This window comes from Myotis myotis, unplaced genomic scaffold (genome assembly GCF_014108235.1).
Source record: "Myotis myotis isolate mMyoMyo1 unplaced genomic scaffold, mMyoMyo1.p scaffold_m19_p_20, whole genome shotgun sequence".
Taxonomy (NCBI): domain Eukaryota; kingdom Metazoa; phylum Chordata; class Mammalia; order Chiroptera; family Vespertilionidae; genus Myotis; species Myotis myotis.
Window position 1 is genome coordinate 15,834,280 of NW_023416325.1, and position 27,443 is coordinate 15,861,722.

At 49.3% G+C, this 27,443-nt stretch overlaps 1 protein-coding gene across 1 annotated transcript in view; it reads left to right on the top strand.

Annotated features, from left to right (window-relative positions):
• The window catches only part of CUX2 (cut like homeobox 2), a 121,131-nt gene that overhangs the window by 79,227 nt on the left and 14,461 nt on the right, over positions 1 to 27,443 (top strand). The window contains exons 5-16 of the mRNA XM_036354409.1: positions 9,420 to 9,554; positions 10,592 to 10,715; positions 12,437 to 12,513; positions 13,339 to 13,405; positions 14,594 to 14,642; positions 17,667 to 17,771; positions 21,578 to 21,769; positions 21,863 to 21,921; positions 22,427 to 22,475; positions 22,569 to 22,668; positions 23,728 to 24,408; positions 25,180 to 25,281. Of these exons, the coding sequence (XP_036210302.1) occupies positions 9,420 to 9,554; positions 10,592 to 10,715; positions 12,437 to 12,513; positions 13,339 to 13,405; positions 14,594 to 14,642; positions 17,667 to 17,771; positions 21,578 to 21,769; positions 21,863 to 21,921; positions 22,427 to 22,475; positions 22,569 to 22,668; positions 23,728 to 24,408; positions 25,180 to 25,281 (1,740 nt within the window). The remainder of the gene's footprint in view (positions 1 to 9,419; positions 9,555 to 10,591; positions 10,716 to 12,436; positions 12,514 to 13,338; positions 13,406 to 14,593; positions 14,643 to 17,666; positions 17,772 to 21,577; positions 21,770 to 21,862; positions 21,922 to 22,426; positions 22,476 to 22,568; positions 22,669 to 23,727; positions 24,409 to 25,179; positions 25,282 to 27,443) is intronic.

The following is a 27,443-nucleotide window of genomic DNA, read 5'->3' on the forward strand; positions in this document are numbered from 1 at the left end:
AAGGAGGTCTCATTTCTGGGGTTCATTATGGGACCCCCATCTCTCTGGAGATACGGCTGTTACCACAATCACAAGGCCAGGATTGCAATGCCAGCTGGGGGGCCTTGAGAGCCCCCAAGACAGGCAGGAACTTTCCAGAAGGTCCTTGTGTCCTCTCGCCCTCTCCCCAAAGGGTTGTTCCCAGCCTGGTGCTGACTCCACGCGTCTGATTTCCCAGCTCCCTCCCCGGAAATGGAGGGGCAGGGGGAAACGTATGTCCCCAGCTGTCACCAAGTTAGAGAATGAGGAGCCCTAACTGATGGAGACGTACCATACGAACAGCCCCTTTAGGGGCTCTAATTCATTCTGAGACATTTAAGAATAACAAAATGTTTTAATGATTTCTTGGGGGAATTAGGAAGACATATTTTGTTCTCATTAAATTTTATCCGCAGACACAAGAACCAAATGTCAGATGTGTTTTTGGTGCTCAGAGCTACCCTGCTCGCTGTCTTCCCCACACATACGGCTCCAACCCCCTCCATAAAAATAACACTCCAGGAAAATTTGCCAGGATATGCACTCTCCTGTTTTTATATTTCTTGACAGGCAAATTATTTGTGGAAATACTCCCCCCGCCCCCCCGCGAAGCCACACAAGTCCTGATTCAACATTTTTGTTTTGAATGACTGCTGCCAACGCAAATCTTTGGCAGAGAATGCGATATAGTGTGATTGCTCAGCAAGTATTTTGATAAGTGTGCAGCCTGTATGTCTGTAATTACGAAAGAAGACCGTAAATCTTTTGGATATTGTTCACACAGATGTGGCGTGAAGTGAGAGAAAAAAAGCAGTAAAACGTGTTAAAAGCATAATTAATGTCATTGTTGTGGAGGATGATTTGATTTAAACCTTTCTGACTTCTGGATCCATGACGGCTGATTTCTTTATCACGCTCATAGAGTCACTAGGAACCGACCCAGCTTCAGAAAGCTAACTTGTTAACTAAATGATTAGTTAAAAGCAAAAAAAGAAAAGAATCAAAATAAGCAAAGAGCGAGTAAGAGGGAGGCTGAAGAGATAAGATTAGAGGGGTGAGTGCCCCAAATGTGTTTTCTGCTTTAGTTTGGTTTTTAAAAATCTGATGCGGGCCCTAACCTGGTTTGGTTCAGTGGATAGAGCATCGGCCTGCAGACTGAAGGGTCCCAGGTTCGATTCCAGCCAAGGGCATGTACCTTGGTTGCAGGCACATCCCCAGTAGGGGGTGTGCAGGAGTCAGCTGATCGATGTTTCTCTCTCATCGATGTTTCTAACTCTCTATCCATCTCCCTTCCTCTCTGTAAAAAACTCAATAAAACATATATTTTTTAAAAAGACCCTATTTCAAAAAAAAAAAAATCTGATGCGGGAGATCTCCCTGCTCCTCCTCAGGAGGCAAAAAGCTGGTCAGCTTAGGGGCTTGAGCTACAGCGGCAGACACAGGTGGTAGACTTGCAGCTTGGTGTTTTCGAGCTGTGTGACCTGGGACGGCCTGAACCTCTCTGAGCTCTGGTTTCTGTGTCTTTAGCAAAGGGATAATAATAAAACCTATTCATACATTGACCTGAGGATTTGATATGCTGTGCATGAAAGCATTTGGAGGGTTTAGTAATCAGTAGCCCATTGCAACGCTGACATCAGGGGACAAATTACAGAGTCACAAGTGTTTGCTGTTGATTTCACAAGGTTCTGTCAGTTGTTACAGGTGTGAAGTGAGCTGTTTAGCCAACAGGGTTACTGAGTCTATGGAATAGGAAAATTCTTTGTGACATTTAGGGATTTAAAATTTTTTTCTTCCCAATTATAAAAGTCCCGTATGCACACTGTCAAATTCAGAAAATACAGAAAAGTAGAAAGGAGAGAAAACTACCTACTAGAAAAGCAGTGGGACTGTTTTGTTGCTTTTCTTTCTGACCTTTTTTCCCCACGTACTTTTTCAAAATCGTCATTCATTCTACATGAATCATTTGCATCCTGTTTCCTTTCACACACCACAAGCATCGTTTTCCCCTGTGTGATTAAAAATCCTGAGTAACTTTGGTTCATCGTGTGTCACACTCTCTTGTGTGGCTGTATTGTAATTTACAGAATCTCCTCTCCAACACTGGGCATTTAAGGTGCTCAGGAACACACAACTTATAGGTATTGTGCTGTAGTTCACAGGACAAGGAAGAAAACTTGTACCCTTAGCCCATTTTTCTATCAGAGAGATCTCGTATTGATTTGTAGATGCTCTTCATATATTAGGGATATTAACCTTTGTCCTGGTAAATGTATTTTCTATTCCCTCTCCTGGTTTGCCTTTTGTTTATAATGTCTCTTGCATATGGTGCATAGTAGGCATTCAAAAAATGTTTGTGGACAGTAGAGAATTTTACTAAACCTTTGCTTTATGGCTTCTGGATTTCATGTCATATTTTAAAAGCCTCTTTTTAGCTCAAGGTTATAGGTTATTTATTACTTTTATAATCTTAACTTTTAAAAATTTGAATCTCTGAACCATCTGAAATACATGTTAGTGGAAGTGGAGAGGAAGGTTAAGAATTTAGCTTTGTGTTTGTCCCAAATGACTAGTTCTACTGCCACCTAGTGGATAAGCCCCCTTCACAGGTATAGGAAATAAGGATTTTAGTATAATGAGAAACTGTCTCTGCCTGTCCTCACCTCCTTCCCTTCCTCCCCACATATGCCTCCTCTTGGTTGGTAGTGTAGGGTCGGGAACACCAAAGGGTAACATAAAAAACTACTTTACCCATAAAAAGGAAAAGCTTAATGTAACTGTCTACCTCCCTGAGCCTCTGATTCGCCATCTGGAAAAGCACACTTACCTCCTGGTACCTCTGGGAGGATTAAACCAGGTGAAAAGTGTAAAGTCCTTAGCTGAGTGTCTGGCACATAGTAAATGCTCAGTAAACAGTGGTTGTCATTGTTATTGTTGGTGTTATTATTACCATCACCACCCAGTGCCAAGAAAGAAGGCCTCTCTGTGCATGCTTAAGCCAGGAGACCTCCTGAAACAACCAGCCCTGGCAATGGAGAGAAGAAAAGGTGGGCGGACATATGTATAGCTCACAGCTGTGCATAAGGGACCGCACCCCTTATGCTATTGAAAAACTAAGATTAAAGGATCAAAGTTATTCTCACTGCCACTGCCACCATCGATAGCCTGAGCCTGCCACCCACACAGGAGCCTGGAGCCGGGACCCAGATGGAAGTAGACTTCTGTCTTGAAGTATATTGGAGGGGCGCATGCATACTTCTGCATATATGTGTTTCTAAACAGCCTCTTGGACAGCCTTTACGGTTCCAGCTTTCCTAAAAAAGCTCCAAATGCCACTTTCCCTCAGATGGACACGTGGGAGGAATGGGACAGCTTCTCCTAGATTCCTGACTCTCCCCCCACCCTCCAACCCATAGACCCTTTTTAAAAAACACCAACAGCATCAACTAGTGGTGGAAAGTGGAATAGATGTTTTACCCATCTCGTCCGACGTGCCTTTGGAAAGCCTTCTGTGGTATTAAAATATTATAAATTCGTTGGCAGTATTCTCTAGGGGTTTAGATCCAATGTAACCAAAATGAATTAGTCATTTTATTAAGCAATTTATGCACAGAGAGCAGGTTGATGGCTGTAAGACAAGGCACTCTGCCTCCTAACGGTGTTCCCCTTCCCTCACGCCTGCCAGGACCTGCCACCCCAATGGTTCCTGCTTGATCTTTCGCGTCTGCCAATGTGCTCAGTTAATCCATGTCTGATTTGGGGTTCCCTGTTTTGGCAGTTTTTTAAGGCTGGACCTCAGGTCGTTGGATTCCTTCTGCACTGCCCTTGTCTATATGTGGACCATCTGTATGTTGCAGGAGTGAAGTGGGGGAAATTTAAGTCCCCCTCATGGCTCTGGGCAGCTGCAGGTGTTGGCCGAAAGGTTTCCAGTGGAAATGCTGAGCCCGGCGGAAACCTGGGCATCCCTGGCTCCAGGGATGTTCTGTCACTTCTGACACCAGAGTATGAAGTTTGCCAGACACCAGGGCACACGGGTCACTTTGGAGACGGGATTCGACAGGACCCAGCACTTCCCCAGGCGCGATCACTTGACATAGGGAGCAGCCTGAGTGCACCTGGAGCAGCACTGAAACTTTGAACACATTGTGTGCCTAATGTCACCTTTCTGCTTCCTTCCTGCACCTTCAAAGCCAGCATAGGGTTTTCACTCTCTGACTCTACCGCCCTCATCTGCAACCTTGAGTCCCTCCTCCACGTAACATACCATATTCACAGGTTCTGAGTTAGGATGGGACACCTCGGGAATGTGGTGCATTATTCTGCCCCCAACAGAGACACCTCAAAGGAGAACTGAGGATTGAAAGCAGGATTTCCCAGACTCCTGTAGCCATCAGGTTCTCTGAGAAACCGCTTCCAAACATTTTAAAGATCTTTTGTCATTTCTCTTTGTGTTTGTAAGAGCAGCCAGTCACATTCAGCTGTGTCGAACAATACCACTGGACAGAGTAAGTGGGAAGCCCTTGGATTTGCCAGCCACCGTGGCCGAGCATTTTGCATACATATAATTTGGTAGAACGTTCCAGTCTTCTGGATGCTAGTAATTTTTTCCCTCCCTTACCCAACCCCCAACAATGTAGCTCTGGGCTCTGTGAACTTCTCCCAAATAGGGAAGTAGGAAGAAGTGAGTTTACCCCATACCCTGTCACATCTGGGACTTCCACACTGTGCTGGGGAGGAAATAACGAGTAGAAAATGCCCAGGGAAATGAGTATCATCGTTGCTGTGTACTTTTCAGAGCAGGGACCCTACTCAACCCACAGCCTAATTCCTCAGTAGCTGGAGAGAATGAAAATGCAGGTTGATCAGAGCCCAGAACCTGCTGCTTTCTCGTATAGAACAAGATTGTCTCCCTGAACACCAGGTGAAATGGATGCAGCAGGAGAGGAGTGGGCCTTTCTCACAGTTTGTACCCAATCAGTTACCACATATTATGGGTTGAACTGTGTCCCCCTGGGTACCTGTGAATGTTTCCTTATTTGAAAATAGGGTCTTTGCAACTGTAATCAAGTTAAAAGGAGGTCATTAGGGTGAACCCTAATCCAGTATGACTGGTGTCCTTATAAGAAGGAGAGAGAGGCACGCACAGAGGAGAAAGCCATGTGACAATGGAGGCAGAGATTGAAGGGATGCTGCTACAAGCCAGGGATGCCAGCAACACCAGAAGCTGGGAGGGAGCATGGCTCTGCCCATACCTTGACTTTGTACATCTAGCTTCCAGAGCACAGTGTATGGGTTTTCTGGGGCTGCCATACCAAATTACCACAAACTGGGTGGTTTAAAACAACAGAAGTTCAGCTTGAAGGCGTTTAATAATCACCCTCCCTGAGCATCTCAGCTCTGAGGAGTAGGCCCAGGGCCAAAGCACTCATTTCAGCAGGACTCCACCCTGGTCTGATGACATCCAATGTTAATTGTGTGCCCAGGATATACTTAAAATAGGAATTTGAGTCCAGAGCCCAGAGAGGTCTGGTGCTTTGTCTAAGGTAACACAGCAAACCAGCAGCAAGGCCAAGAATAGAGCCCTCAGTCTTGTGCTCCTGACCCAATAGTAAGAAATCTCCCATGTCCTAACTCAAGGCAGCTTGGCCCACAGCAGAGTTACCTGGATTCAAATCCCACCTCTGCCACTTCTGAGCAAGGTGACCTTGGGCACATGGCACCTCTTCTCTGGGCCTTCATTTCCTTGTCTGGGAAATGGAGATGGCAGTATCTACTGTACCAGGCTTTACCTTCACACACTCCCTGTGCCTCAGTTTCCCTATCTGTAAAATAGGAATGCAACAATACCCACCTCACAGTGTTGTAGTGAAGATTGAATGAATTCTAAAATGTTCAAATACTTTGGCTGTTAGGATTCATCATAGCCTGACATTGGCTGAGTCATCTGAACCCCTCCCCAACTCTTCCTCAAATTGGGGAGCCAGGAGGCAGTATAATGGGAAGAAGAGGCCCAAGGACATTTCGGCCCAGCTACCAGTGTGCTGGCAGACTTCTGTGAAGTCACTGGACCCCACTCTCCCCCATCTGTGTACTGGAGTGAGGGGTGTTGCACAAATTAACCTGATAGGTCCCTCCACAGTGTGACTTTCTAAGCTGGAGTCTTTGGGTCCCAAAGTGACATTCAAAGGAGAACTGTTGGATTCTGGATCTCCCACGGACTGCTGAGATATATGAGGCTATTCCTGTCCCAGGGTTTCACAGAGGTCACAATGCAGACAGCCAGCCCCCAGGGCACCACGAGACCAGGAGCACTGCCTCCTCTCAGCAGTCAACACTTAGCAATCCCTGCTACACCTCGCACTGTGCAATCTCTATACATGTTCTCTCGCCCAGTCTTCACAGCCACGCTTTACATGTGCTGCCCCCTTTTACAGGTGAGAAAGTGAAGGTTCTAACTGTCCAAAGGTCCTTAAATCATACTGCCTCTCTCATCTGTTTTAATCTTCCAATAATAGTTTCTGGGAAGTAGGCACTGTTACGTTTTTCTCACTTTACAAGTGGGGAAACTGAGGCTCAAGGCCCTAAGGGATTTGGACCCAAAATTGGACTTCAGATTCTGTGAGCTTACCCACCATGTTCTACCCTGTTAACAATGAATGAGGGGGAAAGACAGAGCCCTGGAATCTGCTGAACCTGTATGAGTATCTCAGCAACCCCCTCCTCCAGCCTCTCCAGGGGCCACCTGAGCTCAGCTTCCCCTGGACAGAGCGCACAAGGCAGCACCCTGGACCTGCAGGGTCTCCAAGCGAAACAAAACATCAATCCCTGACTCTCGGAAGGGGGTCAGTGACATTTTATCACCTGAGTGTAAGCTTTTGGCTTGGATGGGCTTGTGGCAGCCGGTACTCAAGCCATCAGCTGGATCTTTTCCACCTCCTTGGAACCAGAGTAAGCCCTCCTCCATGGCCTTTTGGAGCAGCACCCTCCAGTGTTTATCTAACTTCCCCGACCCTGGCAAGTGCCTGTTGCCTTTTCCCCCCTTTCTCAAAAAACCAGGACACAATAGGAAGCGTTTTCTTGAACTTATTAAAAAATCCAGACTTGTAAATTAATTTGTCCGTGTTGTACAAAGGCAGTGCAGATGAACTCATTAGCATGCACACAACAAATAATTATAGATGAATTTTTAGCTGGCCTGCCTAATGCGCTCGCTGGGTTAATTATGTCAATGTATAATTACATCAGCCCGGGGAGACATAATGGCATACCCCGCTGAGCAGGCCCTGCCTAATGACGGGTGTGGAGGGAGTGCTGACAGAGGAAAGACAGCGGCCTTCCCGCACACCTGCCTACCTCGGTACAAACACCCATTGTCCGAGCCTCCCACCACCTAAACAAACAGGCGGGAGGAAAGGGACCTTGTTCCAGCCAGACCTGAAGGCCCCAGGTATAGGCACTACCCCATTTCTTCCATCCGCAAATATTTATTTGGGTCGAGCTGTCTGTCCATCCACAAGGGGTCCAGCAAAGGAGCAAAAATAGTTGCGGTCCTGTGCCTGCCTTATGGTGGAGTTTCAGTTTAGTGTGCATTAGTTAGGTGGACTTGCAAATCACTGAAAATTATAAGTACAATGAATGCTGTGAAGGAAAGGTGCAGGCAACTGGAGGAGCTCATATCAGAGGACTGGTTGGTCAACAAAGGCTTTCTGGAAAAAGTGACATTTGAGGTGCAAAGACAAGTCAGCATTAACTAGCTGAAAGGGGTACGGGAGGGCAGGGTGTTCCTGGCAGAGGCTCCTGCCTATAAAAGGCTCAGGTGGGGAAGGTGCATTTGAGGGGCTGAAGGAAGAAGGGCAGTGCGACTGGAGCTCAGAAAGGCAGGAAAAGCCAGGGCTTCCATTTGTTCTGAGCTGAGCAAGTGCCAGGCGCCATGCTGCGCACTTTGCATGGATCTTCTGCACAGCCCCATGAAGTGGGTACTTCTATGGTGAGGCACAGAGAGTTATAGTCTTTTGCCAAGGTCACACAGCAATCCTGAGAAGCAAGTATGGATTAGACCAGAACCCGGGGATCTGTCTCCAGGGTTCATACTCTTAATCCTTCTGTCCCCTAGCAGAGAACAGTGGCCAAGCAGATGCTGGCAGGAGACCCCTGTGGAAGGATGAGAAAGACTGAGGGCTCCGGTGCTTTTAAAAGGACTGTGGGCCAGACCCAGGACCCTTGATCTGTAGTGAGGAGGCCCTGGCTTTCCTGGGCCCCCATGAACACTCACCTGTGGCTGCTGGGGTTGAAATGCCCACACCACTGGAACAGGAAGCATCAGAGAAAGAGACCCAATTCAAATCTCACCTCCACTCCTTAGCGGCTTACCTGACTCCTCTGAGTCTCCGTTTTCTCATCTGTGGAAATGAGGTGGATCCTAGCCAGCCTCCAGGGGATACTGGGAGCATCATGGAGCCTGTTCCCATGGACAGGCTTGGTGACCTGGAAGATGCCACACCAACCCCTGGCATTATCCAGGTGTTCTTAGTACCTGCCTGGGTGGGGAACTGAGCAAAGCCACCTGGAAGAAAAGGTGCTGGATTCTAGATCTGAAGAAAGGAAGTGTTTGCTAGGTGACAGTGGGAGAGGGAACAGAATTCCAGGCAAATGCACCTGCAGATTCCTCACTTTTTAGTTATTGGGAATTAAGGAGGCCTCTAACATCCAGGTGTGCATTTCCAGAAAAGCCATTATTTAATCATCCTTTGTGTCAAAAATGATGGTATATTAGTCCACTGAGAAGCACCCCAAAGATTCTGTGTGCAAGGCTGCTATTAGTGAAATGCAGGTGAAGGAAAATAGGGGGGAGCTGGGAGAACTGGGTGGAAGCATCCAGACCACATACAGCCTAAGGAAGTGCTGGGCAAGGCCTTGGGAGTGTCCTGTGCCCTCGGAGTAGTCCCATGTCCCCGGAAGCAGGTCCATCTCTATCTTCGCTGCTTTCAAGCCTTGTCTGGAGAGGTTGGCCTCGGACTGATGGATTTCAGAGCAAGGTTCTTGCTCAGTGACATTCCCTGTGGTTGGAAGCATGCAAGGCACAGTCTCATGGCCACCATAGATGGCATCGTAGAATTTGGAAAATGCAATTCTTGTTATTACCATTCCCAGCTGTTCAGGACACCCACATCTATGGGGACAACATGTATTCCCCCGAGCCAGTGCCTGGAAAAGACCTTCCTCATAAAGCAGAAAATCCACTTTGCTCCCCTAGACCATCAGAGCGACTCCAGGCAGCTCTTGTGGATTGTCCCCCTACCCCAGCTCCACATGGAAGGACCCGCCAGGTCCCATGGCTTCAGCCTGGGGTATCCCCCAGCCTTCAGAACCCCCCTACCACCCCTGTCCTCCTCTCTCTGCAGACCCTGTACCTGTATTTGAGCCAACGCGCAGCCTAGACGACAGACTGCAGCCCCCCAGCTTCAACCCCAGCGGGCATCCGCTGCGAGACCTCCACGCTTCGTGGAAGAGAAACCCCGAGCTCCTCAGCCCTAAAGGTACTGATAAGGCCTTCACAGGACGTCCATAGCAAACAACTTGTCTGTGGATCTTTGGCAGCCAAACTGTCCCTCCATAAAAAATTCAGCTCCAAAGGCATGCGCTAATCCCTGGGATGAGCTGCCCAGGCACCTGCAGTGAGCCAGGTGATGATTGAGCATCTGAGTGTGTGCCATCAACTGTGGGGAGGGGAGAACAGTGTGGAGGTTCCTCAGTAAGTTAAACCTAGAGTCACCCTGTGACAGAGCAATTCCACTCCTACCCCAAAGAATTAAAAGCGTGTACATCAATATTTATCAGCAGCATCATTCACAATGGCCAAATGGAAACAACCCAGATGTCCACCAACTGATGAATGGAAAAACAAAATGTGGCATATCCAAAAAATGGAATATTACTCAGCCATAAAAAGGCATGAAGGTCTGCTACATGCTACAACCTTGAAAACGTTATGATAGTGAAAGAAGCCAGTCACAAAAGGATATATATTATCATTCTGTTCATATGAAATATCCATAATACCTAAATCCATAGATACAGAAAGCAGGGCTGGTGATTGCCAGGGACTGGGGGAGATGGGAATGGGAGTGACTGTTTAATGGGGACAGGTGTCCTTTTGTGGTGGTGACAGGGTTATGGAATTGGTGGTAATGGTTGTACAATATTGTGAATACACTAAATATCACTGAATTGTACACTTTAAAATGGTGAATTTTATGTTATGCATATTTTACCATGATTTTAAAGAAAAATAGGAAGGCCAAAGAGGCAGAGACAAATCCGAGAGGGCAAAGGAAGCCTCGGGTGTGCTGTATGAGGTTGGCATGATGGGAGCTTGACTTACGTACGCGCACACTTGCTGGCTGCAGCCCAGCTGACCTCGGTGACAGCAGGGCCCAACAGCTGCGCTCTCCAACACTAAGTTTGGGAAATTGATTCTTCTCACAACTTTTGATCGATCTGATTTGCATAAAGTGGCTCCGGTTGTCACGTTGCTCTCAGAAATGGGCATTTTTCCATCTTTTTCTTCCTCCAGAGCAGAGAGAGGGGTTGTCCCCAGCCGGGCCCACGCTGACCGAGGGGAGCCGCCTCCCCGGCATTCCCAGCAAAGCCCTCCTGACAGAAACTTTGCTGCAGAGAAATGAGGTGGAGAAACAAAAGTGAGTGGGGGAGGGACAGGCGGGCTCCTGCTGCCCCACCTGGCTGGGAGGTGGGACCAGGAAAGTCACCCCTGCCCAGGACTGCTGGGGAGTCCAGATGCAAGTTGGAGGTGAAGACATAGGCCTGGGTTTGAGCTCCATCTCAGTAGTTCAGTGGCCACCCTGGGCAGGTCACCTCACCTCTCTGAGCTTCAGTTTCCCCATCTGGAAAATGGAGCTAATGGTGGTTTATTAGCCAGAGTTCTCCAAAGAAACAGAACCAGTAGTATTTTTTTTTAGTAAATTGAGATGTATTTCAAGGACTTAAATCACACAATTGGGGCTGGCAAATCTGAGTTGGTAGACCTGGCCAGCAGGCTAGAAACCGTCAGGCAGTAGTCAGTGTTACAGTCTTGAGGCAGAACTTCTTCCTTGGTTTTATTTTTAAGACCTTCAACTAGTTAGATCAGGCCCACCTACATTAGTGAGAATATTCTCCTTTACTAAAGTCAACTAATTGTAGATGTTAACCACATCTACAAAATACTTGACAGAAACACCTAAATGAGTGTGTGATGGGATAAATGGATACTATAGCTTAACCATGTGGACACTTAACATAACCATCACATGTGATATCAATTCCTAGTCTGCCATGGGAATGAAACAAGGTGACTCCTGTGCATTCTCATTAGCGTGGCACTCACACAGAGGAGTGTGTGTCAGTAAATGGTACCTTGGCAGTGGTGCAGCAGTATTATTTATAGAGCCACCGACTGTGTACTGGTCACTATTTTAGAGACACAGTAGTGAATCAAAGGTACAAAACTCTCTGCCCTCCTAGAGTTTACTTCCTAGTGAGGAACAGACAGATGAATAAGATAAGTAAAATAAGCGATATGTTAGATGATGATAAGGGTTTGAGGAGAAATAAAGCAGGGGAGGAAGAGGATGAGATGGAGGGCTGAAGTTTTAAATAGAATGTTGGTGGAGGCCTCAATGAGAAGGTGAGCAAAGTCCTGAGGAGGCAAGGGAGTGAGCCCTGCAGGTATCTAGGGGAAGGGTGTCACAGCAGAGGGAACAGCCAGTGCAAAGGGTCTGAGGCTGGTGTACTGAAACGGCAAGGAGATGAATGTGGCTGGAGTGGAGTGAAGGAGGGGGAGGAAGCAGGATGTGAGATCAGAGGTAAAGGGGGCTCCTTCCCTAGAGTCTCTGAATCTGATGCTGTAAGGCCCAGGCTTTGCCTAAACCCTTCACTAGTCCAGGTAGGACCTCTCTTTACTGCGATACTTGCATTACAACAGAACTGGGCCCCAATGGGCTGGATGGACATCCCAAGCTTCTGCCAAAAGGAGGGGAGAAATGCCTCTGGGGCAGTAATAGTAGCTGACGGTATTGAGGAACACACTAAGCATGCTTACAATACCCACTGAAGCAGACCCCATCAGAAACCCCACTTTATAGACCAGGAAATTGAGGCCCAGAGAGAAGTTGCTGGCTGCCATAAGCCCCCCTCCCAAAATGCTGCCAGAAACTTAACTGGCCCAACCATTATGGGGGCCACATACCAGCAAAACAGTGGGGCAGCTCAATGCCTAAATGTCAAGTTTAAGGACATGTGTTGTGTTTAAGACAGAGGTGAAGAGTACAGGGAATGGGCAAGGGGATAGGAAACGGGTGGGGCTCAGGCAAGGCCCATTCAATGAGCAGAGCTGGCATGAGCAGGCCCGGTCTCTCCACAGGGGCCTTCAAGAAGTACAAATCACTTTGGCAGCCAGACTGGGGGAGGCAGAGGAAAAGATCAAGGTCCTACATTCAGGTATGTATGTGGCACATGGCCCTGGCCCTCACACAGCACCCTGGCCCTATCAGACCAGGAGGGGGAAGAGAGGCACTGACACTATGAACATAGGCCCAGGTGTTTCAGAATCAAGAGGGTAAGAAGGGAGTTTGGGAAGGGGAAGGAGAGAAATTTACATTACCCAGCGGGGGATTGAGCCCCCAGTCCCTGGAGGCCATACTACTGTGGAGAGAAGGTTTGAGCTAAAATTAAAATAGGGGTAGCAAATGTAAGGCCTTCTGTGTCCTAGCACACAACTAAGCCAGTCAGGTTAGAGAAGACAGTAGGGTGGGGTGGGATCTGGGGTAAACTGGAGAAAGCAGCTTTATCTAAAGAGCACCAGCCAAAAAAAAAGAGCACCAGCCAGGCACTGCCTTATAGTGTGGCCAATCCCTTCAATTTTCCTAGAAAAAAAATCAGAAATCTGGAATTTTATGAGAAATCCCTCATTTATTATCATATACTTATATCTGTTGATTTTGTTACTCCTCACTGTCCCCCTTACTTGCCAGGTCTGGATCTCAGGGTGGATGAGCTATGGGTAGATCATCCTACCCAGGTGACCTAATGGTGCTAGAAGGCTCATACCCCAGGCCTTGGAACAGACAGCCCCCCTCCCCACCCCAGCCACTCCACTTGCCTCTCACCAGCTTGAAGCCCCTATAGAACCTGTCACCAGTTCTAACCACAAGAAAGGTCTTTCCTCACTAGCCTAGACCTCATTCTGCCTTCCAGGCCCTGCAGGAGTGGGTTCCACCTCCCTGGGGGTGGGCAGCCTCACCCTGGCTCTTTACTTTTTCCCAGCGTTGAAGGCCACGCAGACAGAGCTGCTGGAGCTGCGGCGGAAATATGATGAGGAGGCGGCATCCAAGTAAGTGAACACCCTGCTGAGGTATGCCTCCTCCCTCTGACCCTCCCAGACATGCCTTCTCTTTCTGATTCTATATGAGGTACCCATTTTATTAAACACCCTCTGCTCCCCGCCCCACAGAGGCACACAGCCATATTCAATGGTCATTGCTGTGCCATTTATGCACAACAGACTATAAATGGCATTCTGGGTCTACTGGGCAGGGACCTGCGCCTTACCCCAGCCTCCTGGGGCTGTCCCACTCCCCAACTCCACAGTCCAACCCTCAGGGCCAAGTGTCATTCACTTAAATTACTCTGTACTCAATGTTTCTTCAGGATTAAAGACATTGCTTATTTCACAAACACTTATTTAGTGCTTACTATTTCCCCAAGACTATGCTGAGACCCTGGAGGAAACGTTAGACATAGCCCTGGCAGACACTGACTAATGTGCAGTGATAAATTCATTCGTTCACAGACACTCCTGAGCATTTCCTGTATGCCCAATACTGTCCTGGGAAGAACAGGAACCGCAAGAGGGAATAACAGGGAGCGGTGGGTTTCCTAAGGAGGTGACTTTCAGTGTGAGGCCTGGAATATGAGCAGGAGATGGCCACGTGAAGAACGCTGGGGAGTGTGCTCTGAGCAATTGGAAAAGCTTGTGCAGAGAGGGCCCTGAACATGCATGGAGCACATGCGTGGCTTATAGTCACCAAATGCTCCCCACAGGCCTCCTTTGGCCCCCACCCCACAGCAGGAAGAGGGGCAGCCAAGGTGGAAGAGGCCTGTTTGGACCCCCTAGGTGCTGAAGGGAGGAGGGCAGCAGAGTAAATAAATGGCCACCATGGGGGAGTAGAGAGGGTACCTAGGACGACACTTTGGACCTGGTTCTCTTGAGGAAGGCATTCCAGGCAGAAGGCACAGTAGGAGCAAAAGCTGGGAGGTGCAGCTCTGCGACAGCTTCAGAGAGTGGACCCTGGGGGAGGTGAGAGGCCAGGCTGCAGTCCTGAGGCCCATTTCCATTTCCCCGCAGCCTGGGTTCTTTTCCGTCCAGCCTAGTTTCTCCAGTAAGAAGGGTGGAAGTCAGCCTCCTTGGCCCTCAGTTTTGAAATCCTTGGGTTCAGGCAGGGGCTGGGGGTATCAGGATGGGTAGGGGGCCTGGTGGTGGCCAGAGTCCCTTCCTCAGGGCCTCATCTTTCTGTCTCAGGGCAGATGAAGTCAGCCTGATCATGACCAACCTGGAGAAAGCTAATCAGGTGAGGAAACCTGTGCTGGGGGACTCATTTTGCACGTGGTGGGGGTCTCGGGCCAGTCTGGGAGGAAGGGCTATGCTCAATCTGTATTTATTGAACTATGTGCCATACAGAGTGCTGAGGCTGGGAGATGTCTGGGACCCAGGCCCTGAGCTCCTGAAGGAAGGAGAGTGAGGGTGCTGACAGAATACTCAAAAATAGGACAGTCCAGGCAGCAGCAGAGAAGAGGCATTTGACCCAGATTCAGGAGTCAGGGAAGACATCTTGGAGGAAGGACCATGGAGCTGAGTCCAGATAAATCAGTCCAAACTGTAAAAGGATGGCATTCCAGGACAGGGAACGGCCTGGGCAAAAGCTGGGAGGCAGCCTGCACAGCAGGCAGGAGGCCTCTCTAGGTGTCTTTGCACAGCACGGGTAGGAGGGAAGCAGAGCATTGGCCAGTGATCCCAGCCCGCAAGTGCCCATCTCCAGGCCAAGTAGGGACATGGGTCTCTCCCAGCCAAGACTGAGTGAGGAGCCAGGGTTGGTGATGAGGCACAAGCCTGGGTCTGCTTCTCTCCCTCTCCCCCACATGGGGTCTCCTCCAGCACTCTATCTGTAAATTCCCAGAAGTGGGATTGCTGGGGAAAGGATCGGTACACTTATAATTTGGCAGATGTGGCCAAACTACCCTCCACGGGGTTGGGCCAATTTACACTCCATCCAGCAAGGTAGGAATGGGCCTGTGTCCCCGCCTTGCCAGTACCCCCTGTTATCAGACTCAAAGATCTTTGCCATTCAACTAGGCCTGTGGTCGGCAAACTGCGGCTCGCGAGCCACATGCGGCTCTTTGGCCCCTTGAGTGTGGCTCTTCCTAAGCCTTAGGAGTACCCCAATTAAGTTAATAACAATGTACCTACCTATATAGTTTTTTTTGTTTGTTTGTTTTTTTATATAGTTTAAGTTTAAAAAATTTGGCTCTCAAAAGAAATTTCAATCGTTGTACTGTTGATATTTGGCTCTGTTGACTAATGAGTTTGCCGACCACTAGTTACTAGGCTAAAGAAAAGGGATCTTAGTTTAAATAGAAAGCATTTTTCATGTTTATTCTTTCTGAGTATAAACTAAAACCTGCTCATTATAGAAAGTATGGAGAAGAAAATAAGTGTCATCATATTAGGTTTTTAATATACTAAATGTGAACAAGCGGATTCTGGAGCAGAGCAGATCTATGCTGTTACTGACATAGCAATAACCATGCCAGTTTGCCCGAATTCTTACTTGGGGTGATGAGGCGAAAACCAGCTGGCACCCTAAATGCACCAGAGTTTGTACTGAACGTTAGCCCCTCCAGCCCCCGAAAATAGGAATCTGGGTAGTTCTGAGAGAGGGGCCTTCTGAGGCAGGGAGATAAATTATCTCCTGAGTGTCACGGTGAACAGAAGGGCAGGGGTCTGGGGTTTAGCATGTGGAATGCAAATGCTTCTCTCCAGGGGCAGATAAGACTGGTAGTGTTAAACCCAGCTTTATAGCCCAGGGGATGTCTCCACAGTCTGGGGCTCATCCCCCTCGAAATGTAAACACAGGCCCTCAAGGCAAATATCTCTGGCATTCTCACCAGCTCATCTGTCATAAATTGTCTTCCAAGGCCTGTCTTTTAGGCCAGATCCCAAGCTTCAGTAACAAGAATATTTTCTCTACAACCCCACACACCCAAAACGTAACTGACTTGAACCTTTTCTGGAATAAGGCAGGATACAATAAATAAACAAATCCATTAAAAAATAGAATGTGCCCTAGCTGGTTGGATTCAGTGGATAGAGCATTGGCCTGCAGACTGAAGGGTCCTGGGTTTGATTCTGGTCAAGGGCACATGCCCGGGTTGCTGGCTCAATCCCCAATAGGGGGCATGCAGGAGGCTGCCGATCCATGATTCTCTCTCATCATTGATGTTTCAATCTTTCCCTCTCCTTCCTCTCTGAAATCAATAAAAATATATTTAAATAAATAAATAATCAAACAGAATGTGCCAATGGAGGTGTGTGGTTCTCTGTGTGTACATAGTGGGCATAGCATCGTGATTGTCAAGGTCAGTGTGTAAGTTAAACATAATCACTATGCCCTGTGTCACCAGCTGAGGGTAAAAAAAAAGTTGCAGCTGTTCTAATGTTTCAAGTAATGGCTCAAGATTCCACATACCCTGTTGATGTTAATAAAATTAACCAGTTATTGACACACTTACATGTGTCAGGCACCAAGCTAAAATGCCTAATGAGTTATGTTTTTCCAAATCACTTAATAAAAAACAACTCTAGAAGGTAGTTGCTGTTAAAATCCCCATTTTGTAGATAGGGAAACTGAAGCTGGGAGATGAAATCTCTTACCCAAGGTCACACACACCCAGGAAGTGACAACGTACAGATTTCTCTCCAAAGCCACAAGGCTGTGTTGTTAACATTTAGATGCTTCCTCCCAGGCTTTTTTTCTCAGAAATGTTTGCAGACCCAATTCAGTAAACCACCTCTTTCTGATTTAGAAGTATTTCAGTATGTCTCTGCAGTAGATGTGTTTCATTTTCCCCATTTCACAAAAGGAAAGCTGAGACCCAGGGAGGGGAAGTGCCTTGCCCAGGGGCCTTCAATAGCTTGTGGGCTGGGAAGCCTCCTCAGCAGATGCCCCATCCAGGATTCCACACCAGGTGGTCAGGGAGCTGGGGACAAACTTGCCTTCTGACCAGACAGGCCTGAAGTTTACTTGGGATACAGAGTGGCCTCAAGTGTGTAAAAAGTTGCCCATCCCATCAAGACGGCATCTCCCTCCTGCCCTTGTGGATTGGGAATGTTCTGACTCCTCTTGGAACCTCAAGAACCCTGGGGGAATCAAAAGCCAAGTCAAGGGTTCAAGACCCAAAAAGTAGGACCCTCAGCCCTCAACCCTGCCTGCCCAGCCCATGCCTAAGACGGTGGAGGGAGAAGGTGAAGGGCCAGGGTGACATCCCTTGTGGCCCCATTCACTTCTTAACCACACTTGTCCCATTCTCCTCCTCAGAGAGCTGAGGCTGCCCAGCGGGAGGTGGAAAGTCTTCGGGAACAACTTGCCTCTGTCAACAGCTCCATCCGCCTGGCCTGCTGCTCCCCCCAGAATCCCAGTGGGGTAAGGATGGTGGGAGAGCCAGAGGGAAAGGTTGGGAAAGGCCATGTTTGTGGGTATGAATGTGTGGGTTGTTTGTGTGCATCTGTGCGAAATTGTGCACATGGATGTGTGGGTTTCTGATGCTTACAGTGGGAGTAGCAGCTTAATTGCCAAGGTCACTTGCTTCAACAGTTAAGGGTAAAAATACAGCCCAGCTCTTAACTTTTCAAGCTCAAGCTTCCATATATCCTGATTAACTGGAAGTTCAGTATCTTCCTTTCAAAGTCCCCTCATGCCCAATTGTCCAAAAATTCCAGAAACCTACTCAGATCAAAGAGGGTCGTTCCTATTGCCAAATGTCTGCCCGGCAAGAGGGCAAGGAGGTGGGAAGGTATGATCAGTAGAGCAGCAGTGCAGTTTTGGTGGATGTCACCAGGTGTCGCTGTTGACCACTGGTCTCACACTGCTTGGTGAAGGCTTGGGACTACACCCTGCTGGTTCTCTGTATCATTCCAGACCCAGACAAAAATACATACCAAGATCTGATGTTAATGCACATATTTAGCCATTCGCGCCCAAAACATGAATTTTAATGCCACATGCTACGAAGAGCCAATCTTCTGTCATTAACCCTGAGGTCTCTGTATTTTTTTAACTGTATTTTTATTGATTTCAGAGAAGAAAGGAGAGGGAGAGAGATAGGAACATCAGTGATGAGAGAGAATCATTGATCAGCTGCCTCCTGCATGCCCCCCACTAGGGATCGAGACCGCACCCAGGCACATGCCCTTGACCAGGATCGAACCCAGGACCCTTCACTCTGCAGACCGACGCTGTATCCACTGAGACAAACCGGCTAGGGCGTGAGGTCTCTGTATTAAGCCTGGTTGGCCGGTGCATCTTTCTCTTTCCCCCTGGTTGGTGTCCCTTTGGGTCCCAGGATCATTTCCTGCCAAAGGATTTTAGTCAGAACCACCCCAACCTATCCTTGTGACATAGTTTAGAAGTCTCCATCTCTCTTCTCTCAGAAAGCCTTGAGTTCCTTATGTAAATTGATCCGCCTACTTCCAGATCTCTGCAGACAAAGCATTACATTCATGGTTCCTTACATAATAACAGGTCTACCCCAGGGTAATTTATTGTCTCCACCCATGAACCTGAAGTGACCGGCATAATTTTAACCTTACCTGCCACCCTGATGCACTGGCCTGTGTCTGTTTCTATTTGAATATTGGAATGTGCATCTGTTTGTGACCTTTGGAAAATGACTGCATCTTTACTCTTAACTGTGCCTCAGTTTCTTCATCTGTACAAGTAAGATCTACATTGTAGGACTGTTAAAAGGATTACATGTAAAATGCCTAAAATGGGACTTGGCTCAATCTCTGCTCAGTAAATATTTGATGCTACTGTTATTATTATTAATATGGTTTTGGTGTGTCTGGGTTTTTGCCCACAAGGACAATGGTCTTTTTGAGCATATACATGTCTGTGTGTGTCTGGTGATGTCCACATGAGTGTGTCTCCTTGACACCTGTGTATTTCTTTATGTGTGTCAGTGTGTGTTGTGGCTATCAGTGTGTCCACCGGTGTCTATGTCCCAGGAGGCAGTGTGTGTGTTTCACTGTGCCTGGATGTCTGCTCATGAGGATGTCTAAGAGATAATTTGCTGATGGTTCTTAATTAACCCCGGTGGAACCCAGCAAATGCCTGTGCTAATCAGCCACTGGGATCTTGGCTAGTTTGGGGGTGAGCTTTTCTGAGCAGAACAGTGGCACTCGATGCTAATTAATTTAATGTGTTAATGGCATCCGCTTCCTGTTTTAATTGTCACTTATCTCCATGGAAGAATACCCAGGGTTGGCAGTGATGGGTTTTTGTTTTGTGTTGATTTGTTTTTGTAAAGCTTCTTAGATTCATTTGTAACTGAACTCAAAATCAGCCTGACTTCAGTTTCCCTCAAACAGCAACCTCTTTGTCTTCATCCAGGACAAAGGGACCATTTCCTAAAACCTAGAGAAGCAGTGGGACTTGGGGCTGGTGGCAAATTAGGAAAAGGAAGGAACCACCCCTAATGTGACCTGTGGCTACAAGGTCTCATGTCTAACCCTATGGGTCTCTTACTGCCTAGAATGGAGACATCCTGCACCCATTTTAGAAACCCAAACCTTTGTCTATGCTGTTCCCTCTGCTGGGAACACCCTATCCCCACACTTCCTCACCCTGACCCTGGTCCTGATCCTGACCCTGACATTCTAACCCTGACACTCCAACCCTGACCCCAACCCCAATCCTAATCCTTAACTCTAACCCCAGTTCCTAGCCCTAGCTCTCACCCCTGATCCTGACCCTATTAACCTTTTGCTGAGTCATAATAGCTAGTTTGGCTGAGTCATGCTGTTTTTACATGTTGGGAGTTTTTTGCTCAGTCATGCTGGTGGATTGTTGCCAAGCCATGCTGGCGGTATTTGTGGAGTTGTGCTGGAGATTTTTGCTGAGTTATGGTACTGGATTTTTTTACTGAGTCATGCTAGTGAATTTTTGCTGAGTCATGCTAGCAGGTATTTGTTGGATCATGGTTTTCCTTTTTGCTGAGCCATGCTTGTTATTTTTGCTGAATCATGGTATTGGCTCTACTGAGTCATGATTTTGGTTTTTTGCTGAATCATGGTTTTAGCAAATGTTTTATTTAAGTATCCTATATAATAAAACCCTAACATGCAAATCGACCAAATGGCAGAACAACTGGTCGCTATGATGTGCATTGACCACCAGGGGGCAGACGCTCAACGTAGGAGCTGCCCCCTGGTGGTCAGTGCGCTCAGCCAGAAGCCGGGCTCATGGCTGGCAAGCGCAGCAGCAGTGGTGGGAGCCTCTCCTGCCTCCGCTGCAGGTGGGCAGTAAGGAGCAAGGGGTCCCGGACTGCGAGAGCCCCGGACTGCAAGAGGGATGTCTGACTGCTGGCAGGCGGACATTCCTCAAGGGGTCCCGGACTGCGTGAGGGCACAGGCTGAGGGAACTACTCCTTCCTCTTCCAGAGCACAAATTTTGTGCACTAGGTCTCTAGTAATATACATAAGGGAAAATGTGCATATCATAAGTGAACAGCACATTGAATTTTTCAGAATGAACACACCCCATAACCAGCATCTAGATCAAGAAGAACATTCCCAGCACCCCAGAAATTGTGTTTGTTTCTGATCTTAATTGAATAACACACACCTTGGTGTCTGGTTTCTTCACTCCATATTATATCAGAGAGAGTTGTTGGAGTAGTTGTAGATTATTCTTTTTCATTCCTGTATAGTATTCCATTGTGGAATAGTCCGTAGTCTCTCCACATTCTCTTGTTGGTAGGCATTTGGAGGGTTTCCAGTTCGGGGCTATTACCGAGAGGGCTGCTGTGAACATGTGTCCTGGTGTTCGTGTCTGGTGCAGAGGGGCCTGAGTTTCTCCTGTATATATGCTAATTAGTGGAAGCACATATGTTCCCTTTCAGTGGATGCTGCCAAGCAATCTTCTAAATCTCTAACGTGTTCTTGAACTTCATCACGGTTTAGACACATCTTCCTCCAGAAAACCTTTCCTGCTCACTTCCCCTCCCACCTGTTTAGTTTCAAGAATAGAGGGAAAGGCATCCAGGCTGGTAGGTCCAGCCTGGACAAGGCTCGGAGACGGAAAGAGAAAAGCCATAGGCCTGTCAAATGGGCTGACTACTCTGTGGGGCTCAGCACTAAGACCATACCACAGATGGATCTCCCATTTTGTTTGGGACTCGGGTGGGGACGCCAGCCCTGCAGCCCCTCAAAAACCCCCTTTGTCCTCAGGATAAGGTGAACTTCACACTGTGCTCGGGCCCGCGGCTCGAGGCTGCCCTGGCCTCCAAGGATCGGGAGATCCTGCGGCTGCTGAAGGATGTGCAGCACCTCCAGAACTCTCTGCAGGAGCTGGAGGAAGCCTCCGCCAACCAGATTGCCGACCTGGAACGGCAGCTCACAGCCAAGTCCGAGGCCATCGAGGTAGGTCTTTGGGGAGCAGGTGGGCAGATGGGAGATGGGTGGGACAGTCCCAGACAGAAGGACAGCCCAGCCTCATTGTCTTTGCTCCTCTAGAAGCTGGAAGAGAAGCTCCAGGCACAGTCTGACTATGAAGAAATTAAAACAGAGCTGAGGTACTGTGTAGTGGGGCTCCATAGACCCCAGTCCTCTTCCCTGGCTGGGCCACCTGAGCAGATGGCCAGGGCCCTTGGCAGAATCCGTTACCTTCCTCCCTCCCACCACACTCCACTTTGTGATGCCCTTGTCTCCTCTCCACTGGTACTTTTGGTGTCGTGCACAGTCCTTTGCCATTAAGAGCTGCCTGTCAGAGAACATGCAAGGCAGCTGTGTTGGTGGTGGTGTGCCTGGGGGGAGACGGGATGATGCATTGATCAGATAAGCTCAAGTGGGCCGGTGTGAGAGTCGGTTAGCACAGCACCCCTCCTGGTAACATTGGAACCAGTTCACAAGCCCCCTACTTAAAGCCTTGTTACCATGAGGCCAGCGTTGTGCGGGTCCAGGGGGGTAAGGGCAGTTGTTCTCAGTCAGCGAAGATAAGCCAGTGGAAGTGCCTCTCCCAAGGCCTCTCCCCAAGCCAGGGAAGCACGGCTGCTTCACACTCTCCACTTTCTCCGGCAGCATCCTGAAAGCCATGAAGCTGGCCTCCAGCACCTGCAGCCTCCCCCAGGTGAGTGTCCCCGCCACTCTTCCCATGGGACAGGCTGCCCGTGAGAGCCTTCCACCAACCACGCCCTCCCAGCCCGGCCTCTTATCTCCTCAGAGCCTGGCCAAGCCCGAGGACTCGCTGCTCATGGCCAAGGAGGCGTTCTTCCCTGCTCAGAAGTTTCTGCTGGAAAAGCCAGGTCTCTTGGCCAGCCCTGGTAGGAGAAGGGATGTTCTCGGGGCTAAGGGACAGGGTTGGGGCTGTGATGGGTCCCTGGCCTTCTCCATGCCCACAGACCACTGCCTTCCACTGAGGCAGGAGAGTGATGGAGAAAAGGGGTGCAGGGTGATTGAGCACCTGCTGTGTGCCTGGCACTGAGCTGGGCACCGTCCATGTCTAAGCCAGTTGGCAGCTGTCCCACAGGATGTCCACACACATTCACACACATACTCAAGCACATACAGCTCACTCAAGCCTCCTAAGGTCACCAAAGGCTCCACGCAGCCCCGAGCCTTCATGAGCAGTAGGATGAGGTCACAGGACAAGGCAGGCATTCACATTGCACCCCCACAGCAGGCATTGCTCTCTCCCAAATCACCTGCTCAGCCACTTGCCCCTTCTCCTACACAGCGACTCCAGGACCTTTAAGCAATGCGGCCCCAGCCAAAACTCTGTGCCTCCATTTCCTAACCTAAAAAATGGGGGCAGTGACGGGGCCTACTTCATGGATGAGGCGGGTGCCTGGGAAGTGGGTACTCCTGCAGGATGGGATTAATCCAAACTCCCCACCGCAGGGGCGGTGCTGGGCCTATAACAAGTGCTCAGTTAATGTTCTTCATGGCAGGAGGGAGGGCTCCCCAGAGCAGGCAGTTGGACCAGGCCTTGAAGGATGGGGATTTGAGAATGGGGGAGAGTTTGCTGGCAGAAAGAGCAGTGTCAACACTGGATGCCTATAGCACTTCTCTCCTTCCCTCTTCTACCCCATCCCCTCTTCTCCCCACTTCCTCTCTCCCCTGCCTCTGAATTTCTGTCCCTATGTATGTTTCTCTATGTCTTTGTCTCCTTTCTCTCTGTCCATCTGTCTTTCACTCTGTCTCTGCCTGTCTCCCTCTGTGTCTGTCTTTCATATGCATGATTTCTCTCATGTAATTTCTCTCTGTCTCTCTTTTTTCTCTCTCTCTTGTGTCTCTTTCTCTGTGTATGTCTCTCATTATTTCTCTCCCTGTCTTACTCTCTTGTCTGTCTCTCCTCTTTCCTTCTGTCTGTCTCTCTCTAGAGGAGGACCCTTCGGAGGATGACTCCATCAAGGACTCTCTGGGCACAGAGCAGCCCTACCCATCTCCTTCACAGCTCCCACCACCGCCACCACCAGGGCCGGAAGACCCCCTGTCCCCAGGCCCCGGGCAGCCCCTGCTGGGCCCTAGCCTGGGCCCTGATGGCCCTCGAACTTTCTCACTGTCCCCTTTCCCCAGCCTGGCCTCAGGGGAGAGACTGGCAGGGGACGTGCTGCTGTCTAAGCACATGATGCCCCCGGCCGCCTTCAAGGGAGAGGCAGGCAGCCTGCTGGTGTTTCCCCCCACCTTCTACAGCGCCAAGCCCCCCACGGCCCCTGCTACCCCAGCCCCTGGCCCTGAGCCACCTGGGGGCCTGGAGCCGGCTGATGGTGGCGGGGCCAGCACGGCTGGGGCAGGTGCCGGAGCAGAGGAGGAGCAGCTGGACACGGCGGAGATTGCGTTCCAAGTGAAGGAGCAGCTGCTCAAGCACAACATTGGGCAGCGGGTGTTCGGCCACTACGTGCTGGGGCTGTCACAAGGCTCGGTCAGTGAGATCCTGGCCCGGCCCAAGCCCTGGCGCAAGCTCACGGTGAAGGGCAAGGAGCCTTTCATTAAGATGAAGCAGTTCCTGTCGGACGAGCAGAACGTGCTGGCTCTGAGGACCATCCAGGTGCGGCAGCGAGGTGAGTGCTGGCCGCAGGGTCTGAGAACACGGGTTCTGGATTCAGAGCCAGGCTCAGCCGCCTCCAGCTGTGTGACCTGTAGCAAGTGACTTTCCCTTTCTGTGCCTTACTTTCCTCCTCTGTAAAATAAGGAAATGCACCCTCTCTCCCTCCTTCCTGAGGCCTGTGCCCAACTGGCCCTCTCCCCAACTGGCCCTCATGAGACAGTTCAATAATGGTGCGAAAAGGCTGGGTCTCGGGGGCTGTTCTGACAGCTACCCCCTAAGCACCTTGAAGCCTCAGTTTACTCATCCATTAAATGGCCTGGGTGATCACTATTAAACCTTGCCAGGCTTAATTTTTAGGCTACTCCATCTGAAGGGCCCAAGCTCTGACCTCACAAACACCTGAGTTTGAGTCAGCTCTGCCCTTCGCCCATGGGGTGGCCTCAGGCAGCTCACTTGCGTTCTGTGCCTCAGCTTCCCACCCACTAGCCTCCACGGGGTGAAATGAGTATAAAGCACATAGTAACTGCCTGAGAACTTTTAGCTATGGTGGTGGCTGATCATTGTTGTTTTGCTGCTATTGTTTCAAGTCACTTGAAGGTCCACAGTGTGTCACGTAGACTAGTTCAGCAGTGGTCCTACTGCACATACTCATGGTCTGGCCTGTGCTCTCCTGGCCTTTGCCCTGGCCCTGGAGGGAGGGGCCCAGCCATTCACCTTTCCCAGCTCCAGGGACTGACCCCCAACATGCAGGTCCCCATGACAAATGCCTCCTTGCCTCTCCCAGGCAGTATCACCCCAAGAATACGCACACCAGAGACAGGCTCTGACGACGCCATCAAGAGCATCCTGGAGCAGGCCAAGAAGGAGATCGAGTCACAGAAAGGGGGTGAGTGTGGCAGGCAAAGGCCTGAGCCTCCGGGGGCTGCTCTGAGCAGCAGGCAGAGTCTTGGCCCCCTCATCCCTGCCATCCATCCAGAGGGGATTCCAAACAGGTCAGAGCCTCTTTGCCTCTTTCAGTCTGCAGCCAGGCAAAGTCTAGGCCTGGAAAGTGCCGGATCCATGCTATCCAATATGGAGCCACTAGGCACACACATCTATATTCATTCAAATTAAAATTAAATAAAATTACAACTTCTTGAGTCACACTGGCCCCATTGCATAGGTGACTAGTGGCGGCCATATGGGACAGCACAACTCGGAATGTCTCCTTCATCACACAGTTCTAAGCTGTCAAACACACTGAGGCCTGAGCCTCACCCCAACTGTTAGTCTCACCCTTGCACCTGTACCTTCTATATCCCATAGAGACACTTGTCTGGCTTCCTCCTGCTTCTGTGACCATGCCATCCACACCTTCCCATGGGGCACCAGACTCATCTCCTAGTGCTGCTGTTAGCCACAAACTCAGTGGCCGAAAACAATACAAATTTATTATCTCATGGGTGGGGTGGGTGGGGCAGAAGATTAGCCTCCCTGAGCTAGGGATGTGTTCCTTCCAGAGGCTTTAGGGGAGAATCCGTTCCCTCGCCTTTCAAGCTTCTTGAGGCTGGCAACTTCCTTGCCTCATGGCCCCTTCCTCCACGGTTAAGTCCAGCACATAGGCATCCTTGGGATCATGTAGGGCCCACCCAGGTAATTCAGGATAATCTCCCAGTAGCATGATCCTTAACTTTCATCACATCTGTAAAGTCCCCTTTACATATTCACCAGCCCCAGAGAAGGGCCATGGATATGCTGGGGGGCCACCTCTCAGGAGCTTCAGAGCTACAAGCCAACTGCTGGACATGTCCACCAGGATCCCCACTGGCATCTCAAACTCAGCATGTCTGAAACAGAACTCACTGTCTTCCCCTACCCCTCACTCCATCTTCAAAGTCACCCACTCAGGGCTGGGAACCTGTCACAGTGGTAGAAACCCAGGGTGAGGTGAGGGACTCTCCTCACCCCTGGCAGCCAGTCAGCCACCCCATCCACGGTGTAGCTCACCCTCTTAAGTGTTTTCTTCAAGCTTGTCCATCCCCCACCCCAGTTGCCCCCAGCCTAGTGAGCCACTGTCATCGCTTTCTGGGACTGCTGCTGTAGTCACTTCACTGGTCTTGCCAATGACATTCTAGGCCCCACTCCACCCAGATAGCAGAGGGATCTTTCTAGAGCACACGTGGTCATGATGTTACTACTCAAAATCCTTCCATGGCTCCCCATTGCCCTCAGGATAAAATCCCAACTACTCAACAAGGCCTGTAGTCATCAGACTCCTCCCGATCCCTCCACACCTCTCACATGACTTATTTATAATAACGCTCATTCTCATCCCCCTAGTTCTCATCCCAGACACCTTTCACTGGCCAACTTCTCATACTTTATGACTTTACTCAGAAGTCAACTCGTCCAGGAAGCCTCCCACCACTGCACAGATGCTTGTATACTGCTCCTCCTTGGATCCCCCAAATTATATATATATATGCTTGGTGCAATGGAGCCAGATTTGTCTTGCTGCAAATTCTGCCCCTGCTGTTTATTAGCTGTGTGACCCTGGGCAAGTTTACTTAGCCTCTCTGTGCCTGCATTTTCTCACTTTTAAAATGAGGGTAGTGTTAATACTCCTTAAGGTTGTGTGAGGATCAAATTAGATCAATCCTGGCAAGCACTCAACCTAGGACTTGGCATGTAGAAGGTGCCTCTGAAAGGTTAGCCATTGTTACCGTTAATATTGTCATTATGTCTCTATTGTTGTATTTGCTTATGTTACAAATGACTCTGCTAATGTGGTTGTCCCTCCCACTGGTCTGGGGCTTCTTGCAGCTAGGAACACAGATGCTTCCGTGCAGCAAGCACGCGGTTATAAGACAGTTGCTGACTTAGAACAGGTTTCAGCACTCCCACTCTCTTTCAGTGTCTTCTGCCCTCTGGTGGTGACTCAGAGTAAGTGGCCTGATTTCCAAGCTTCTGCTTGCTGCTGGGAGCCATGAGTTTCCCAAGGGTCCTCTCCTTGGCCTGGTCCCTGAGAGGGAGTGGAAGGAGGTTTACCCTGCGAGGAACCTACAATGC